Genomic DNA, 19,765 nt, shown 5'->3' with positions numbered 1-19,765 from the left:
CGATGTGAAATTAACAGGGGTCTTCGTTTTGTAGAAAAGCCCCCCTAAATCTACAAAACGAAGACCGAAAAACGAAGACCGAAAAACGAAGACCGAAAAACGAAGACCCTAATTTTTTTGCCCGAATAAGGCACGGACAGTTAAAAAACTAACCCAAAGCGTTCCTCAGCACCAACCGATGTGAAATTAACAGGGGTCTTCGTTTTGTAGAAAAGCCCCCCTAAATCTACAAAACGAAGACCGAAGACCGAAGACCGAAGACCGAAGACCGAAGACCGAAAAACGAAGACCGAAAAACGAAGACCCTAATTTTTTTGCCCGAATAAGGCACGGACAGTTAAAAAACTAACCCAAAGCGTTCCTCAGCACAAACCGATGTGAAATTAACAGGAGTCTTCGTTTTGTAGAAAAGCCCCCCTAAATCTACAAAACGAAGACCCTTGCTAAAACGCTTTTCCAGACCCCTGGGAAGGAAGAATCTATTATACATTGCCATTTCAACCGCGCGCGACAAAAAGGGGTGCATCAGTTGTCTAGACTGATGCGGTTTTAAATCGCAAAGGAGGCCAGCTTAGGGGGTGCAGGAGTTGTACAGCATTAAAGTATTTTTGTAACACGAGGTATTTCACAATTTCTAGCTGATCTTAAGCTTCCCATTATCTAGTAATTTTACAGCATGTAGGAAATATTCAGTACTCTGCTTAATACTAGGAAAGTTACTAGAGATAGTAGCATTCACAATGAGAAATGGCAAAAAACATCAGTGCAAAATCAATGTGCGTCTAAAAAAGGATTAATTTTGTAATTTATTGTTCGAAACTAAAGCAATTATGTTTAAAATGTCGAATTTTGGGAACAGTTGACGCATCAACATTTCCGCAAGCAATGCATCAACAGCATAGAGTATATCTCCTTTCCAAAATTTGCAAAACCTGAGAGGGGTGGCATCCAGCCCTTTCTCCCGCCATTTACAAAACCCTGAGGGGGTGGCGTGCAACTCCCTCTCCCCCACACATACACACATAATTACACGATTCACGTCGTAGGGTCCGAGGCGTCTGGATATTTCGCATCGAAATGTCAGGAATTACAAAGCTCTTAAAGCCGTCAAAAAGTCGTTATATCATCTGCAGAGCAAGATAAAGGTTTCTACTCCATGTGAATTTATGTTAATGCGACTAAATTTAAAGAAAACCTTGGGAGTCTATCAAACCTGCCCCCTCTCTCCCCCCCCCCCCCCCCCACCAAGTGCACCGGATAGTAGTTTGCTTGTATGAAAAATGTTTGTATGGCTGATAATTCTTGCTTTATTTATAAGAAAAACATTCGTATAAAAAGTATAATTCCAATCGTATAAAAAGTACAAGATTACCCGTGGAATGTTTACTATGAATATAGTGAACATGCACATGCAAACTATCAATCGATCTTTGTTTGCTCGGATGTGCTCAACCCCGATGCATATACAGTGGGACCTACCCTAGATAAAAAGGAAAATTTAATCGAAGGTTAGCCCAAACTCGTTTGCAAGATAACTTTTGTGGGAGTCTCGAAGACTTTCTTTGACGTCACTGGGAATGCTAATGTAATCGGCAGTGAAGTATGGAAATCTTGTTAGCAGGCACTTCATCGAGGCATGATAATATCGGACTGTCTCCCGTTGAGATGGCCTGCAATTCGACCAATCTCCATTGACAGGATACATCCATCGCTCTTTGTGAGAGAAGATTAAATCGAACGGAATGACCTTCTTTCTATGACAAAAATCGAGATGACACGATTTGCACCTCTTCACACTTTCCACGAGAAACACCAACTCAAATGGATTTTCATTGTGGTGTATCTCGGAGTACAAAGGCCCTGTTTGCGCAGATGCACTCGAGCTTGGCTGTGCCTTGCCCCTCGCAGGTCGATAGCCATACTTGTTCCTTCCACCCTTCTTTCCCGCCGTTGCTTTTTGGACATCGTGCTCCGCAAGAGCCGTTCTTTTACGAACTTGACCTGATTTACTCCTGACGAAATTTAGTTAAGCAGCGTAAAGATAACCATACCCAGGGCCCAAACGTCTGCCATCATTAGATCTGCGATAGAAGCCTTTGTTAAGCGCTTTTCTTCAACCAGAAGCTCTGGTGACATGTAGACCACTGTCCCTCGATCAACAGTGGTGGTCTTGGAGCTATAGAGTTGCTGCGTCTGAACGAATAGTGACCGACTTTCACCAAAATCAGTCAGCTTACAAGCAATCGGCCTTTCATGATAACTTTCATGTAAATTTAGGGGGGCTTTTCTACAAAACGAAGACCCCTGTTAATTTCACATCGGTTGGTGCTGAGGAACGCTTTGGGTTAGTTTTTTAACTGTCCGTGCCTTATTCGGGCAAAAAAATTAGGGTCTTCGTTTTTCGGTCTTCGTTTTGTAGATTTAGGGGGGCTTTTCTACAAAACGAAGACCCCTGTTAATTTCACATCGGTTGGTGCTGAGGAACGCTTTGGGTTAGTTTTTTAACTGTCCGTGCCTTATTCGGTCTTCGTTTTTCGGTCTTCGGTCTTCGTTTTGTAGATTTTGATATGACCGCAATTCAACCAAAGAAGAGCGAAATAATCAGGCCGGCGGTAAGTCAGGCTTTTGCCAAAATGCAAAACGCAAAAAGGCGAGAACTGTCAATCATTTATGGTTGGTGAAAAGCGGCTAGATTTCATGAGCTTTATGTCTGTAGAGTGCAATCAGCCGGCAAAAAGTTCCGTTGTACGTGTTGGCACTAAAGTTAACGTCAATAGCTTGCAGAGAAAAGGTATTTGTCTGTTTAGAAATTTTAAAAATTGTTTCATTTGTGTTTTTTTATTCTCCAGAAATGTTTGGCTTGTGTCAGTTAATTGCTCTGAAAGTTTGTACTTCCGGTAAAATGTAAATTACCTTTTTTCGGGTTCCGGACTAAAAAGTGAGAAATTTACAAGTCAAGTGAGAGCAACAAGAGTTCCAACTAAAAAGAGTTTTTCAAATGAAGACATTCAATTATGACCCAAATAAGAACAAATAACGCTCCCGGTCTTCCTTAGTGCTTTAAATTATTTGTTTACTCGCAAACAGTTTTAGCAACGGTCTTTACTTTTTAGATCCACACGGTTCTTTTTAAACGGAAAACAAAAGCCGCAGTTATTTCGCGTCAATTGGCGTCACATTAATTTCACATCGGTTTGTGCTGAGGAACGCTTTGGGTTAGTTTTTTAACTGTCCGTGCCTTATTCGGGCAAAAAAATTAGGGTCTTCGTTTTTCGGTCTTCGTTTTTCGGTCTTCGGTCTTCGGTCTTCGTTTTGTAGATTTAGGGGGGCTTTTCTACAAAACGAAGACCCCTGTTAATTTCACATCGGTTGGTGCTGAGGAACGCTTTGGGTTAGTTTTTTAACTGTCCGTGCCTTATTCGGGCAAAAAAATTAGGGTCTTCGTTTTTCGGTCTTCGTTTTGTAGATTTAGGGGGGCTTTTCTACAAAACGAAGACCCCTGTTAATTTCACATCGGTTGGTGCTGAGGAACGCTTTGGGTTAGTTTTTTAACTGTCCGTGCCTTATTCGGTCTTCGTTTTTCGGTCTTCGGTCTTCGTTTTGTAGATTTTGATATGACCGCAATTCAACCAAAGAAGAGCGAAATAATCAGGCCGGCGGTAAGTCAGGCTTTTGCCAAAATGCAAAACGCAAAAAGGCGAGAACTGTCAATCATTTATGGTTGGTGAAAAGCGGCTAGATTTCATGAGCTTTATGTCTGTAGAGTGCAATCAGCCGGCAAAAAGTTCCGTTGTACGTGTTGGCACTAAAGTTAACGTCAATAGCTTGCAGAGAAAAGGTATTTGTCTGTTTAGAAATTTTAAAAATTGTTTCATTTGTGTTTTTTTATTCTCCAGAAATGTTTGGCTTGTGTCAGTTAATTGCTCTGAAAGTTTGTACTTCCGGTAAAATGTAAATTACCTTTTTTCGGGTTCCGGACTAAAAAGTGAGAAATTTACAAGTCAAGTGAGAGCAACAAGAGTTCCAACTAAAAAGAGTTTTTCAAATGAAGACATTCAATTATGACCCAAATAAGAACAAATAACGCTCCCGGTCTTCCTTAGTGCTTTAAATTATTTGTTTACTCGCAAACAGTTTTAGCAACGGTCTTTACTTTTTAGATCCACACGGTTCTTTTTAAACGGAAAACAAAAGCCGCAGTTATTTCGCGTCAATTGGCGTCACATTAATTTCACATCGGTTTGTGCTGAGGAACGCTTTGGGTTAGTTTTTTAACTGTCCGTGCCTTATTCGGGCAAAAAAATTAGGGTCTTCGTTTTTCGGTCTTCGTTTTTCGGTCTTCGGTCTTCGGTCTTCGTTTTGTAGATTTAGGGGGGCTTTTCTACAAAACGAAGACCCCTGTTAATTTCACATCGGTTGGTGCTGAGGAACGCTTTGGGTTAGTTTTTTAACTGTCCGTGCCTTATTCGGGCAAAAAAATTAGGGTCTTCGTTTTTCGGTCTTCGTTTTTCGGTCTTCGTTTTTCGGTCTTCGTTCTTCGTTTTGTAGACACCCACTTGACTCCTCTCCTCTTCACCAACGCTCCTCCAGATACATAGAAAATCATTAAGGGCACAGCTCCCAAGACTGCGCAGGGCCGAGGAAACCAAGAAAATCACCGAAATTTTTCCCATTTCCAAGTGTAGCTCTCCTCCCAGCTTCAGGCACTTGTAAGGCCGATTGAGGCGCAGGATCCGTGTCATTCGTGCCAAAGTAGAACGCGTTGACATGTCTCCCACTACGTCATAAGCCTCCTTGATATGCGAGCCTCGTTTGTTAGTTACTTTTCCACCCATACGATGTGGACAGAATCCGAAGAGGTGAATGAAAATGATGTAGTAGTCTTATTAGGAATTAAACATTTATTTTGTGCTCAGATTTTAATTTCAATATCATAAAATTCAACTAGTAAGAAATTAAGGTAATCAAGCCTCAGTATGGAGCTTGATAAATATTTTTAAAATTTGAACCTAAGAGACATTTCTCCTTCCCGCATTTGTGTCTATGCATTGACACATTTCTATATAGGCCTCTAATTGGTTGCTGCACCCAAAGAACATATCAAGGCTAGGCACAAACCAATCAGAAAATAAACATGGATCTATGACATGATAATGGAATGTTGCCTTTGTATTTCTCTTACCTTATCAAGTTGATGCAAGATTTTGTGCAAAGTGAAACTTGCCTTTACCTTGTAAGCTTGTGAAAAGTGTCGTAGTACCTTATGAGATTTTTTACTCAAGGTGGATGTCATTTCAAAAGAAAATTACCTCTACTGCTTAGCATCAAGCCATTAAAAATTCCTGTCTAGAAGTAAACATATATATATTAATTTGCTGGGTAGACTATTTTTTTGTGTTCAACTATAATTCAGTTTTCACTTCAAAAGATTTTTTATCATTCTCTTCTTCAGCTCCTCCATTTTCTTCATCTTCATTATCTCCTCCTTCCTCTTCTTCTTCTTCTTCCTCATCATCATCATCATCATCTCCCGTGCCTCCTCCCATCCCCTGCTGTCCCAGTTGTGATTTAATCTGCTCTGCCAGCCTCTCTGCAGCTCCAGGATCATTAATATCCACATTCATGCGATGAATGCCATCATCATCTTTTGAGGCTGATTCAGTCTTCACTTGCTGTGGCTGATTGTTGAAACGGTAATCAAGAGGTTCTTTCTCCTTTTTACTTCTATCCACACCTTCACATGCTTTGGTCAGCTTGTAACAAACCTCTTGTTCTGTGTTATCAACCTTGTCCATCAACAACTGTTCTATGTCCTCTTCATATTTCTCTGGGAAAAAAAAAAGGAAAAAAAACTTGCCATCGAACAAAACATTAACCTTTTCACTTCCAACCCCAAATATCAATTCCCTCTCTACCTTTTTTATTACAGTATTAGCTCTCAAAAAACTGAGCCAAATGATAGCTGAATTGCACAATGTTGTCATTGTATGTTTCATTCTGTTCAAAGTTCAAGGCTATAACTTTTAATTAATCAATAACTTACCTATTAAAAATCTGCAGGCTTTGACTGTAGTTGGTGGTGAATAATCATATTTTGAAAAATACTTTGTTTGGCAAATGTCTTCCATTGCTTCTACCACCTGCAGCTCTCTGGGATCTGAACTCTTTTTTTCCAATAACTTGTCTAGTTCTTAAACACAAAATAGAGATCATTACTATTTTTTGATGTTTGCCAATGTAACTGTTGTAACTGAAAGAAATGGTGGCAGTAGGGAGACGGCTAGCAGGTCATTCTTTTTCCAAGATAAAGGACTCCTGTTATTGTAAAGGACCAAATTAGGCTAAAAATGTACCTTTCATAACTGCACTACAGCCCTCACAAAAAATTCCTGAAAAAAAATAATGACAATGAAAAATCAAAATAGTAATTCTACATTTAACTGATTCACGGTAATCTAAGTATGGCCAAGATGAAAATTGGGGTTCTACACTTTTTTTCAGTACATTTACTTTGATCTGGTTTGTTTAATCACGTGAGAAGTTAAGCTCAAAAGTAACATGGATTAAATAAATATAAACATACAAGACCTATAGATGATTCATGGAACTTTTGATGGGTTTTCCAATAAAATTATTGGCTGTTTACCTCAATGGTATATCTTGTCTTGAGGTTACTTTTTGAGATAATATTTGACAGCTGTTTTACTTTTAATTGATCTATTTGAGAAGAATTTAAGCACACACCTTGGGACATATCTGATGGCAATTTTACTCCAGAAATAGGAAGGCACATCACCACAGCTAGTACAATTCTACACAAAGTATACATTTTTGAACCTAAAAGATATAAATAATCAAATACTGCATTAATTTAATTCTGAATTCTATTTGATTTCTTAACTTTGATTCAATTTTAATTCAACAGTTTGATACTGAAATAATTTTGTTTTCATTCATTTAACCAAGCAATACAGCATATAATTTTTTTCCTCAGAATGAAAAGTAACACATATTATTTATTTTCATTATTTTAAATCAAATGCCTGGAATGTTTGCTTACCAGCTAAACTGGAAGCCAAATGTTTACCAAATTCGTGTTTTATGGCTGCACATGTGGAGAATGAAATTACTTCAAAGCATAATTATGATGTAAGCAAGTACAATATATATTTCTTTCATTCTTAACTCCAATCTAACTAACACTATGTTATCTGCTGAGTTAATAACACAGACCTGGTATGAAAGCAGATTTGAAATGATTAATTATTGAAAACTTGTGGCTTACAGACTTCTAGTTTAAAAGAAAATGAAAGAAATTCTATTGTAACCGACTATCGCGACCTTTTGAAGCAAAAGAGGTCAGACTGTTACATTTCAGAGATAGAATTTCGGCAATGGTCACACACTCAAAATATCTGCATGTGCACTTATCGGATGACAACTATGAATAAATGTAAACATCCCTTAGTTAAAAAATCTGTTCGCCAGCCAATGAGTGTAAAACACCGCAGCCTTTCAAAAACAAAATCTTCAGCTGATAGATCATGAATTCAAGCCAAGCTTTCAAATTATTGACTTTTTGGACGTTTTGGAAAAAAGACAAAAAACCTCAAGGATACAGTCAGTAAGAAACTTGTTTCAAATACAACTTAAGGGTCCATCCAACAATCAGAACCATGAAGCCTGTACGCATTGTACCCGAGAGTAGTAAATAACATTTGCAAGCGGGTCACGAACTAGTCTCAAAGAAAAATATAAATCTGGGTTTATCGTGCCTAAAACTTTTAAACATCTCTCCCTTTGAAACAGAGTAGAGAAAGATAACATAAAAAAATGTAAGGTATACATTACCTGCTCGAATCTTATTTCAGTTGCGATTAGAAGAGGGACGAGGTGACAATGAGCCAACAATAAGATTAGTTTATCGTGATTAAAGAATAAAAGGACAAATTTCACCAGGCGTTCCACGTGTTCTTGTGCGATGTACTGGTGTCTAGTTACAAGATTTCGATCCGAGATCTTGAACATATTTCAATTTCATGGTAATATTTGTTCTCGTTCGACCCGAAATTCTTTATTTTATGCCGTTTTTACGCTAGATTTTCATCATGGCGGGTGTACAAGTAAAAGAGGGAGAATACACAACCACAATTTATGGGCTGGTGAGTGGTTTTTACCTGAAATGTATCTTACTGAAATGATGGCCTGTTGTTTATAGCGGTTGCTCGGGAACAAACATAATTTTGTAAATATTGGTGGGAACAGTGAAAATTCAACCAACTTAATCCATATTCTTTCGAGTAGCGGACTTTGTGATAATAGTTTGGTAGTAGAGAAAAAAAACTCACACCAAATCATATGCATTCGTCCTAATAAAAAGCCGAGAAGATTGATATGTTCAACAACTTTCAAGTCTTTTCTCTGTGATCATACATGTAAAATCTACTCCCGCTGCAGAACGCCGAAAATGTTTAACATTTGCTGATACTACATGTATCTATTGTTGAAGTTAGGATGTAATTAAGAGGGGGGTTATTATCGTCAGTTTTCCATGAAAGATCAACAATTGGAGTAAGGATTTCCTCTCTGCTTACTGTATATTGCTTCTGTGGCCTGGTCTTAGCTTCTGGCCTCTTTCATTCGTTTGAATAGAGTGCATAAGTCACTTGCACCATAGCTTTTGAAAGGGTAAATAACATTATCCATAAAATAAACCAAATATGACCTGTTAGTCTCAGCAACACAAATTCCTTCTCATCCTTAGGGATTCAAGTATTGATATGAATATCTGCAGATGATGTTATTGACATTTCAGACAACAAGACAGTGCCTGGTAGATGATGAAGTGTCATGTTTACCTTCACTTGTCCAATCAGCAATATTTTGTTGGGTCCCAGCTGTTTGAAAGACAGAGATCATTATTCACCAATGACATTTTGTTATATTTTGTGTGGCAGATAAAAAACCAAAAGTTCCATGAAGCAATACAAATTCTGTCACAGGAGCTGGAAAATCATCCAAAGGTATACTTCTGTTACTGAAACAGTAACCATTTAATGATGTTTTATTCATATACTTTAATTGGATCTATCATTCGTGCATTGCATTCTCTTGATTAAATTTCAGTCAAGAGCAGCCCTTTCACTGCTAGGATACTGCTACTTTCAGGTTCAAAGCTTTGATGCAGCTGCTGACTGGTGAGTACTCAGCCAAGTTCTTCTATTTCTTAAACCACCAGCTGTTCTTAAATGCCAATTTTAGACTAAGGTGCTAATGGGTGGAAACAGAATTCATGCACAATATTGATAACAGGGTCAATAAAGTATAAAGTGATTGAGTTTTCTCTTTTGTTATTGTGGTGGATGTTATTTTACTCAAGTGACATCATTAGTATTGAAGTGCTATCGGTAAGAGGCCTGAAGGGATAGTCAATCAAAAGACTGTACTTAAAAGATTATAAAACAGTTTTTTGTTGTAACACTAATTAGATCTATGGAACTGCTGTCACCCTTTAAAAACATGGACACAGTCTTTAAAACCTTCAAAAGAATTACACTTCGTCCAATACCTGGGTGTATTGTCTAAGTCTCACTCCATTGAAGTAATAAGCCTTTTTTTATGTCCTACCACTGATGTTAATTGTGATATTTTTACAATGTTTGAGTGGTCTTCATTTTGCAGTCATAGTTACTAGTAAGGTTGAATCTTGTTGTTTATAGCTATGGCCAACTGACACAGATTCATCCAGAGGTTGATGAATACAAAATGGCTTATGCTCAGGTTTGTGTTACTGACATTGAAGCATGATGTAAGTTTGGTGGACCGAAGTTATAGATGTGCAAGTTTGTTGGGCAGCATCATTGATTTAATCATTATACAGTAACAAAAGTTTTAGAAACTTATCTGTCAAAAATAAATTTTGTATTTCTTTTGCAGGCATTATATAAAGCATTTATGTATCCAGAGGCAATGAAAGCAACATTTCAAATTGAAAATCCTACATATCATGCAAAGGTATCTGATATTATCTCCTTGTAACCTTTCACACCCTAAGATCAGTATGCATAATGCTCCATGCAGTACTCTTTAGATTTTCTGTGGTACTGACAAGATGAATTTGTTTAACAATCAAGAACTTCTCTAACTGGTGATGATTTTCTTTTATTCTCATGACCTTAAGGTGTGATTCAGGGGTGATATTGTAAGGAGAAGTAAGATGTTAGTCACTTTTAGGGATTAAAGGGTGAAAGGGGTAAAGAACCAAGTTAAATTTAAGATCTTTAGAAGTCTGCAAGAATAACATGTTTTTGTTCTTGTAACCTGTGGTTTTGTTCTTGTAACCTGCTTCCCTGTGGCTAAATTTATACAATTTCAAGTTGAAAAGGTGCTATGTAGTAGTAAAATTTGATATGATTCTGTCATGACTTTATTTTTTATATTGCAGTAGTGTTTTACATGTTTGTGGTAATTATTTCTCCCCCTATACAGGTACTGAAGCTCCAGGCAGCTATCAAATATGGAGAAGAGGATCTGCAGGGGGCAAAGGTGAAGCACAACAGCATTAAATTAATAACAAACTTTTTTGTAACAGAGACAGTTATCCACATCTGTCAAACCCTAATCGTATATTAGGCTAAAACTTATCGTAATCAGATCACAAAATGACTTCGAGTCTATTGATAATTCTTAGAGGAGGTGCAGGTTAAAATTGATTTATCACTGATAGTTTGTGAAAATAATTTTTAGTCATAAAATGATCATGGTACATGTATTTTTATTCCAGAGTATGGTGGAGCAGTGTGCTGCAGATGATCCTGACACTGAAATCAATCTTGGATGTCTTCTCTACAAGGTAATGACATATTTGGAATGTACTTTATGCTTGAAAATATGAACGCATGGTTCAGTGCGTCTTTTGATAACTAGTGAAAAGTACTGACATCCATTCAAACCCTAAGCTGTAATCCTATTCCTAAGGTAATGTCTCTTGCCTAAAGCTGAGCCTCACTACTTGTCTGTCCATTGTTAAATTTTTTAGGAGGGAAGGTATGCAGAGGCGTGCCAAAAGTTTCAGACAGCAATGAATATTCTTGGATATCAACCAGGTAGGAAATCTCTCATGACTTCAAATATCAAATGCAAATTTTAGTGCTTTGGGGTTAGGGGGGAGATATTAGTCAAGTTTTTAAGGACAGTTGTAATTTAATTTATTTGTAATGTAAACGTTATTTTCTGAACTCGAAATAGAACTTTGAAGGATTGCCACGATGACCTCCTCTATTACTGTTGAACAGACTGTTGCTTTCATTGTTTTTGCTCTGTAGGGCAGGAAACCCTTCTGTTGTTTAATTGACAAACAATTTAAGATCCATACTATCCTCTCATGTGATTATCACTTGTCTCTTTTCAGATTTGTCGTACAACATAGCCCTATGTTTTTACAGCTTGAAGCAATATGCACCTGCGTTGAAACACATTGCTGACATTATTGAACGTGGAATCAGAGAGCATCCAGGTTGAACAAACAATATCTCTTTAAAACACATTTTTGCTGCATAGGAACTTTATGTAATTGGCAGTTGAACTCTTGGCTGACATTTCCAATTGTTTACTTGTTTCATACTTATCATGACCATTTTGTTTATTAGAATATTTTTTATGTATTTGTGCTGATCTAACATTTCAGAACTAAGTGTTGGGATGACTACAGAGGGTATTGAAGTCAGAAGTGTGGGGAACACCAAGGTGAAATCATGTTTAGATTCTACATCTAATTTATATACAATGATAAAACTTTTTTGTGTATTTTTGATAGTTATAGATTGGGACAAAAGAATCATTTTTTGTTGGGGAAGGGGGTGGTTGGTTGTATCTTTTCTTTGGGGAGACTGGGGTAGATGGTAAGATTGATGCATTGGTTTGAAGGGCATAAGAGAGTAAGTTGCCTGGAGACAAGATCATTAAACATTTCAGTCCTAAGATCTAAGGGTCAATTCTGAGTACTCTCTGACAAATATTTGCAATGGTTTCAGCAGCTCTAAGATTTGGTGTTAAGAGGGGGGTCCAAATCAAAAAAGAAATTTGGGGTGGGGAGGGTACTGGTCCAAAAAAAAGATCTCCAGATTTGAGATCTCCAGAGGTTGGCATCTCTGATGATATAATTTGTTTGAACACAATTTGCCCACTATCTTGTAATTATAATTCATATTTTATTATAATATCATTTTTTAATAATGTTTTGCCCCAATTACAGGTGTTACATGAAACAGCTTTGATTGAAGCATTCAATCTTAAAGCAGGGATTGAATACCAGCTGAAAAACTGTAAGCTTCTTGTCATCTTTACTGGCAGTCTTAAAATTTTTGTCATCACAGAAATGAGCTGTGTGAGGTTGAAAATTAATTTTAAAGTGATTCACCCTGCAAATTTTTTGTGGTTTGTTTGAATTGGTGGTGCCACATAATAAACTAGGTACAATGTATAATGTTGTAAAGAGTGCACTAACCGATTATGAATGATGGCTAATTTTTGTTGACTGTTGATTTTATTGCAGTTGACTCTGCACAGGAAGCCCTCACTGATATGCCTCCAAGAGCTGAAGAGGTTAGTGCAATGTTTTCATATACTTTACTTAGGAATGATATTTTTTAGACCCCTCTAGGATGGAAATGATTAATGAGATAAGAAAGAGAAAACTTTACTTGAGTTTAAAACAGTTTGAAATGAGTTATTAGTAAAAATGTTTATTAATATTAGGTTTGGCTGAAACTCATTTCACATCAAGTTGTAGGTAATATTTTGGTCTGATGTATTTTAATTTGGAAAATCCTCTGACATCTATAGATCTGAGCTACAATGTAGGTTAAAATTTGTTTCTGCTATGTACAACAAACTTAATTGTGGCTTAGAAAAATGTGTGCTTAACTCTACTGACAATTTCTTTATACAATTTCAAGGAACTGGACCCAGTAACTTTGCACAACCAAGCACTTATGAACATGGAGGCCAACCCAACTCAGGTGAAATGTTTTTCAGAATTTGGTAGTGTACATGTAAGTTTTTATGAACAAATTGGAGTAGTTCTTCTTTCTGTCCATAAATGGTTCTATAGAAATCAGAACATGTTTGGAGAGGTGAGTGGTAATGGCAAACCATGTCAATCATGTATACAACCATTCTTATTACTTTTTTTCTTTCTTAGGGCTTTGAAAAGTTACAGTTTTTGTTACAGCAAAATCCATTTCCTCCAGGTTAGCTTTGACATAACTGAGAAATAAAAGTTTTGGGACTTACGGAAATTTTTTCAGTTGGAATTTGAATGTTTACTACTATCTCACTTAGTTAATCCCATTGTAATTTAATGATGTAGTGTTTATTGTTGACTAAAACTTGTACCTTGTTTTAAATATTTGATTTGAGTTTGCTGTGTCCTTTAGATTCCAGTGCTTGTATTTTGAAACTCTAGAATCACTGATATTAATATGACCAATAAGTTATGATCTATAAACAACATTATAACTACACAATACTGTTTCCATCCTTAAAAGCACAGTGTTCTTATTTAAAAAATGTAATATATTTATCTTTTGGTGTTGTAGAAACATTTGGAAATCTTTTGTTATTGTATGTGAAATACCAGGTATGAGTACTTTTTTTTGGATATCCGAAGAGAGTTAGATTTCTGATTTATTTGAGGAGGACTCAGAACAAGTCAAACAGATAGGGGGACAGTCAGACAGGCAAACAGACAAACAGACAAACTGATCAGCAGACAGACACACAGAGGTGGGAGGTGCATGGAGTATTCTACAAAACGGTCATAATGTGACAGGTTGGACCAGTGTTGTTTGACATATCATGGTCCCCTAGTCATATTTTAATTACACTAACTTGTATACTCACTCTTAACTTAAAATACTTTGCTTTTTCTCTCTGTAGTATTTTGACCTGGCAGCTGATGTGTTGGCAGAGAATGCTCATTTGACATATAAGTTTCTCACCCCAGTAAGTGAATTAATTTTTCTTCATTTTGGTGCCCTGTCTTTCTTCTGAACCTCAACATGGCTTCTACCATTGTTTCTACATTAATTAAACATTTGTTGATTAATTATTGGCTTTCTTCACTCTTTGAAAAACCTAAATGTTAGTCAATCTAAGAAAAGCACATATAATTTACTCTACTATTACTACTTGAGACACACTTCCTATCTCAGTGCAGCTCCCTGAGTTAATCCTGCTGTTTCAATAAAGAATTACTATGTGATCATTTTGTTGTTTGCCTCTCCCTAACAGTATATGTATGACTTTCTGGATGCTATGATTACACAGCAAACGTCTCCAGAAGAGGTTGGTATCATAAGCATTATTTAACCACATATTTGGAGGGCAGCCATGAAACAAAACCCTAAAGGCTTCCAAAGAGTGTCTTAGCACTTACCCATGAGCTTTTGGCCCAACATGAAAATGGCAAGGGGTCTGTGATGTATTGACTGAATCCCTTTGTATTCATTTTTCATGATTTGATAGCTTAAGTTAACTTACTGAACTTATCCTGTTATTGATTTGGTTTTTTTTCCAGGCATATCGCAAATTAGATGATATGGCTACAAAACAGACAGAAACTTTAAGAAAACTGACAAAACAGGTTAGTGATATAAAAAGATGTTTGATCTCATGTTAATAATATTACAAGTAATAAGTATGATTAAAAAGGAAAGTTTGATTTCCCTGTGAGGACTCTAAGTTCTCCAGCCTTGAGATTGGGGGTGGCCTGCTGTGGTGAGAGAATCAGCCTTTCACTGCTTAGTGTGGTTTTGATTCCCAGATGTGGCTAAAAATGTTGGTTTCATTAAAGTTTTTTGTCATCCTTATGGTTAGTAAGAGTTTTTAGATGCTTCCCCCTTTAAAAAACACATTCCAAATCCCAACTAAATTGATAGACAAACTCAAAGTTATTTAATGTTTGTGTAACTATTTGTGCTATGTTGTTTGTACAATCGCTCTGACGAAGGGCTAACGCTCGAAACGTCAGCATTTTTACTCTTTACGGTGGCTAATTTACGTTTTCAACCCAGTTGTTAACACTAAATTACTTGTTTTATAAAGGTTCAGGAAGCAAGGCAGAACCATGATGATGACACTGTGAAGAAAGCTGTCAATGAATATGACGAGGCATTGGAAAGGTACATGTACATGATAAATCATCATTTTTGCCTATTTTTGCATTGTTTTCGTTGGCTGCCATTTGGTCCTTCACACAGTGTTGTTGTATTAGTGTTCAGAAATATATTTGTAAATTAAGATAGTTTTCTTCTACTCATGGAGCTATATAGTTTTGCTTTCCACTTCTGTTTGGAAACATGAGAGAATTTTTCCAAGGTGTACATTGGCCAAAAACTTGTAATTTGTTTTGTTATAGGTACATCCCTGTGTTAATGTCTCAAGCTAAGATCTACTGGGATCGTGATAATTATGCACAAGTCGAAAAGGTAAGAGTGAATTATGGCCCAACAAGTACAGTTGTTGACTGACAAGCGTCACGTGTAGGTCACATGGCATGGCGGATAGGGCCGTGGTCTAGTGATCTTTGACTCTACTCCTCCACCATTTTACTCATCGGATTTGTCCTCCATTGCCTGATTCAACTTCCTGCTTTAGCTTTGTCAGTAGCAACTTGATCTCCCTCTTTGACAATTGGAAGTACAAATAATTGATCTATGCTTACTTGGAAGTTTTATGCTGTTGAACTGGTTCACATTGCTTTCAAAAAGCCCCTTCAGGGGTGTGGAAAATAAACTTACTCTTACATGTAGGTGCCATATTTTATGGGGAGCTAGGTATGATGTGATCATTTGGATACTGTGGTAAATGTTATATAATACCAAGGCATAATTTAAAGGAGATTCATCACCATATCAGCATCTTGACAGAGTTTAGCTTAACCCTTTAACCCCTAAGAGTGACTGGCATCTAATTTCTCCTTACAATATCACCACTGAATCACTCATTAATGTCATGAGAATAAAGGAAATGATCACCAACAGAACAAACTCTTGATTGTTAGACAAATTCTCCTTGTCAGCACCTTAGTAAATATACAGAGAGCAGTATGGAGAATATGTATACTGATGTTAGGGTGTAAAGGGTTAAGTCTACCAAGTCTGTAATTTCCAATTTGTTTTAATCTTCTCCATCCTTAGCCATCCCCTTTTTATTACCTCTTTGGTGATTTCCGTTTGATCAAACTATCTTTAATGGTCCCTCTCTAGTTTAAAGTTTAGTCTTGTAAGTTGATTAAAACGTCTTATACATCGTGATTTCCAGCTGTAGCCCCTTAAGGTAAGGTGAAAACCCAAATCAGAAGCAAAGTCGTTCGGATAGGACTGTATGTTGTCACTGAAAAGATTAGTAAAAGAGACTTAATTGATTAAATTTTGATTATCTTTGCTTCATCTGCAGATATTTAGGAAGTCTGTGGAGTTTTGTAATGAGCACGAAGTTTGGAAACTAAACGTTGCTCACGTGCTATTCATGCAGGTAAAGTACTTTAGGTTCCACATGCAGAATTAAGAATTTCATAAAGAGGAGAACTCTACAAAAGTCTATTAGATATTCCAACTGATAGGAGGCCGACATACACTGAAATTTGAAAATTGAGGTAGAGGTGTTTTTTTCTCTCGTCGACAGGAAAATAAATACAAGGAAGCCGTGGGATTTTATGAACCGATTGTGAAGAAACATTACGATAATGTAAGTATTGTTATTAAAAAATTGCCAGTGATAAACAATGCTGATTAAAATTCCCCAAAACTTAATAAATAATTTTGGAGGTGAACATTTCTGGAGTCTTATTGACCTCATTCTCTGTTCCTACGACAGGCCTTCGCTTGATTTTGAGAGAGTTTTAGTCTCTGTCAACTTAACCCCTTATTATTATTATTTTTAGCATTTTTTTACTTTCAGATTCTGAGTGTGAGCGCCATAGTGCTGGCAAATCTTTGTGTGTCATACATTATGACCAGTGCGAATGAAGAGGTTTGTTTTTGTTTTTTCCATCGTCGTCTTTGTTGTTGTTGTTGTTGTTGTTGTTGTATTTTGCTCCAAGCGTCAGTCAAATTACAATTGCGTAAGTTGTTCTTTTTTGTTCTCTTACAGGCAGAGGAACTAATGAGAAAGATTGAGAAGGAAGAGGTAAGATTTGAAAATGAGTTGTCTTGTTTGAGCTGATATTCGAAGGAACTTTCATTTAGAGTGTCTTCATTCACTTTTCTCTTTTTCAGGAACAAGTGGCTTATGATGATCCAGAGAAGAAGATTTATCATCTCTGTATAGTTAATCTTGTTATTGGGTGAGTTCAAGGCAATTTTTGTTTGATTGTCTTAAATAACCCCGGGTAACGGTGCTTTGGTCCAAATAGCACCCTCTATCGTTTCAACCTGTCAGATATAAAACGGTGTCCAAACGGGTATTCGTCATTGATATTTATCTGCGCCGGCGCATGTTTTAATGAGGATTACTTGTAAGTTCGTGATGATATTTCGTTCGTTCGTATAAGTCATTGTAATTACTTGCTCCGGTTTTAAGACGCCAAATCGACTCTCCCCTCCCACTTTTTTGAGTAAAACGGGGTTTTGTTTTTGCCTGATTAGACTACGAGCAGTCCTTCTTTTCGGCGAAGTCTATCGCGTATTATTGAAAAAAATCAGTCAAAAAAAAAATGTTGTTAGCGCGCCGCGGTGAGCTCTTGGAGTGAGGCGCTCGATAATTAGGCTTTTTGAGTCGACTCACGTGACGGACTTTGCCGAAAAGGAGGGACTGCTCGTAGTCTTTGCCAGATTGGCTGAGAAGATAACATCGTTGGTGTAACTGGTCTGTTGCGCCTGTGTGTAGACTCGCTAAAAAAGAGCTAATGTAGGCTTGGAAGCTAGTGGAAAATGTTAAGTTAGACTATCCCCTCCAATGAGCTTCCCTTGTTTCTTTATCAGAACCTTATACTGTGCCAAGGGAAACTATGAGTTTGGGATTTCCAGGATAATGAAGAGTTTGGAGCCATATAATAAAAAGGTATATTACTATTTCACAAAAGTATTGATTTGCCGGTGTACCCAGGGTATTGTTGTTGTTGTTGTTGTTATTATTATTATTATTATTATTATTATTATTATTATTATTATTATTATTATTATTATTATTATTTTACTTATATTGGTTCTTTCAGGTCTGAAGTTCTTGTGTTTCTTTTTCACAGCTGGGAACAGATACTTGGTTTTACGCTAAGAGATGTTTCCTGTCGCTTCTGGAAAACCTGGTGAGAAAATTGGTACTTTTATATGTTGAATCTGCAGGTTTTCGATGCTTCAATACAAAAGAAGTCTCTCAAGAGCTCTCCATATCGTCTTGATTATGCACTTTCTTTATTTCATGTCTTTTTTGTTTCTTCACAGGCCAAACATATGATCATGCTACGGGATAGCGTGATTCAGGATATTATTCAGTTTCTGGAACACTGCGAAAGTAAGTTTCACTTCTGCATGAGTTGAGTGTTGCGAACTGAAGTTCTTCAGTTGGAACCGACATCGGACTGGACCTGCTTTTACAAGAGCTACAATGTGATTTTTTTAAGTTTTTTTTGTCACAGATAAAGTAGTTTTCAATTGACTGTCGTAAGTAATCTGGGATCGCTTTGGTTTTCTTTACTTCGCTCTGTGATTGATCTAGAAAACTCGCGTTACTCTCTCAATCAGTTGGGCCGGCAATGTTAGCTGCTCTTTCTTACATAGTTTCTGTACTTTTGGTATCCATATGGAAAGAATATTTATGTTTTCCTGTTTCTCGTCACAGCTTATGGCAAAAATGTACCTGCAGTGGTCGAACAACCATTAGAGGAAGAAAAAATGCATCCAGGAAAAAACACTGTTACATTTGAGGCCAGAGAATTAAAGAGCTTGTTCTTGCGTTTGATTTAAAATACTACAATAGAATGGTACCGTCGCAACATTTTAAAAAATGAATCCAGAAGGAGAATCTACGAACACCGCAGGAATGCACACACGATTTGGAAAGACTAACCCATGCAGCAGCTACCAAGCGCAGGAAAGGATTTTTTCCCCCGACCAAAGGTCAAAACAATTGCTATGTAAAAATGATATATAAAAATATTCATCTATCAGTGTAAATAACTATGCAGTTTCGGTGCACTCAAAGTTTTCTGCCCTGTGGAGTTCCCACTTGAGAAGTTAATGGAAAAATAGCCCAACAAACAAGTAGTCTTAAAACGACTAGTAATAAAAAACTTACGTTTAAATAAAGTCTTCGAACTATTGTATACTCTTGTGTGATGTTACGAATATTTAGTTTTGCATATAACGCAGATGAAAGACGCGGTTGAGAATTTTCTAATTGTTTTAAACCTATAGTTTTTTGTGCATAGTAACCGTGCACAGACTTCGTGAGATATAACGTGTATAGCGGGCTCAAAACCCCCTAAAGCTCCATGGATAACCTCCTACCCGGCCCGCTGCTTTATCTTATCACGCAACACACTTTCACCATATAACTCGTAGTGCGACGCGATCATAGAATCAGCGGGAGAGGGATTCAGACTTCTTCTAAATTAGTGACGTAGAAGGCCTTTTGCAACCCACCTGAAAGTTCGTGCGCTTTAATTACGTAGAGATGCATTTACAAATTTAAATTGGCATTGAAACACGGAAGAGTGATTCAAATGAAGAAAGCACCTCCTTGCCTTTGTATTAACCACCGCAAA

General features: G+C 37.0%; 2 protein-coding genes across 3 annotated transcripts; one reads left to right on the top strand and one right to left on the bottom strand.

Moving 5' to 3' along the window:
- Positions 1-4,886: 4,886 nt before the first annotated feature.
- Positions 4,887-8,828, bottom strand: LOC113671477 (uncharacterized). 2 transcript variants are annotated; one of them, XM_089185518.1, is made up of 5 exons: positions 8,595-8,828; positions 6,745-6,837; positions 6,354-6,389; positions 6,044-6,190; positions 4,887-5,827 (listed from the first exon to the last, which is right to left on the bottom strand). In XM_089185518.1, the coding sequence occupies exons 2-5, from the start codon at positions 6,827-6,829 to the stop codon at positions 5,403-5,405; spliced, it is 693 nt and encodes a 230-aa protein (XP_089041644.1). In that variant the 5' UTR covers positions 6,830-6,837; positions 8,595-8,828; the 3' UTR covers positions 4,887-5,402. The 2 variants fall into 2 exon arrangements, with proteins under 2 accessions (XP_089041644.1, XP_027043485.2); XM_027187684.2 differs by lacking the exon at positions 8,595-8,828 and adding an exon at positions 7,852-7,976.
- Positions 7,995-19,324, top strand: LOC113671534 (intraflagellar transport protein 70A). Its single transcript, XM_027187755.2, has 29 exons — positions 7,995-8,162; positions 8,958-9,023; positions 9,127-9,197; positions 9,720-9,780; positions 9,937-10,014; positions 10,489-10,545; positions 10,784-10,852; positions 11,039-11,105; positions 11,411-11,515; positions 11,687-11,745; positions 12,254-12,323; positions 12,554-12,603; positions 12,957-13,019; positions 13,202-13,250; positions 13,599-13,639; positions 13,939-14,004; positions 14,293-14,346; positions 14,579-14,644; positions 15,106-15,182; positions 15,419-15,488; positions 16,459-16,536; positions 16,687-16,749; positions 16,963-17,034; positions 17,155-17,190; positions 17,280-17,347; positions 17,985-18,063; positions 18,248-18,307; positions 18,444-18,513; positions 18,841-19,324. Exons 1-29 carry the CDS (start codon positions 8,109-8,111, stop codon positions 18,963-18,965), a joined length of 1,944 nt encoding a protein of 647 aa, XP_027043556.2. The 5' UTR covers positions 7,995-8,108; the 3' UTR covers positions 18,966-19,324.
- The last annotated feature ends 441 nt before the right edge of the window (positions 19,325-19,765 follow it).

The sequence above is a fragment of the Pocillopora damicornis genome, chromosome 10 (genome assembly GCF_964200805.1).
Source record: "Pocillopora damicornis chromosome 10, jaPocDami1.2, whole genome shotgun sequence".
NCBI classification, from domain to species: Eukaryota; Metazoa; Cnidaria; class Anthozoa; order Scleractinia; family Pocilloporidae; genus Pocillopora; species Pocillopora damicornis.
This window is presented reverse-complemented; position numbering and strand designations above follow the sequence as displayed.

Excerpts from the sequence above, each read along its gene's own strand:
- LOC113671477 (XM_089185518.1), bottom strand. The coding sequence starts at position 6,829 with ATGTATACTTTGTGTAGAATTGTACTAGCTGTGGTGATGTGCCTTCCT. Across the intron at positions 6,390-6,744 it reads GCCATCAGATATGTCCCAAG|GAATTTTTTGTGAGGGCTGT; the intron begins GTGTGTGCTTAA and ends ATTTTTTTTCAG. Across the intron at positions 6,191-6,353 it reads CTGTAGTGCAGTTATGAAAG|AACTAGACAAGTTATTGGAA; the intron begins GTACATTTTTAG and ends TTTGTGTTTAAG.
- LOC113671534 (XM_027187755.2), top strand. The coding sequence starts at position 8,109 with ATGGCGGGTGTACAAGTAAAAGAGGGAGAATACACAACCACAATTTAT. Across the intron at positions 13,020-13,201 it reads TGGAGGCCAACCCAACTCAG|GGCTTTGAAAAGTTACAGTT; the intron begins GTGAAATGTTTT and ends TTTCTTTCTTAG. Across the intron at positions 18,514-18,840 it reads GTTTCTGGAACACTGCGAAA|CTTATGGCAAAAATGTACCT; the intron begins GTAAGTTTCACT and ends TTCTCGTCACAG.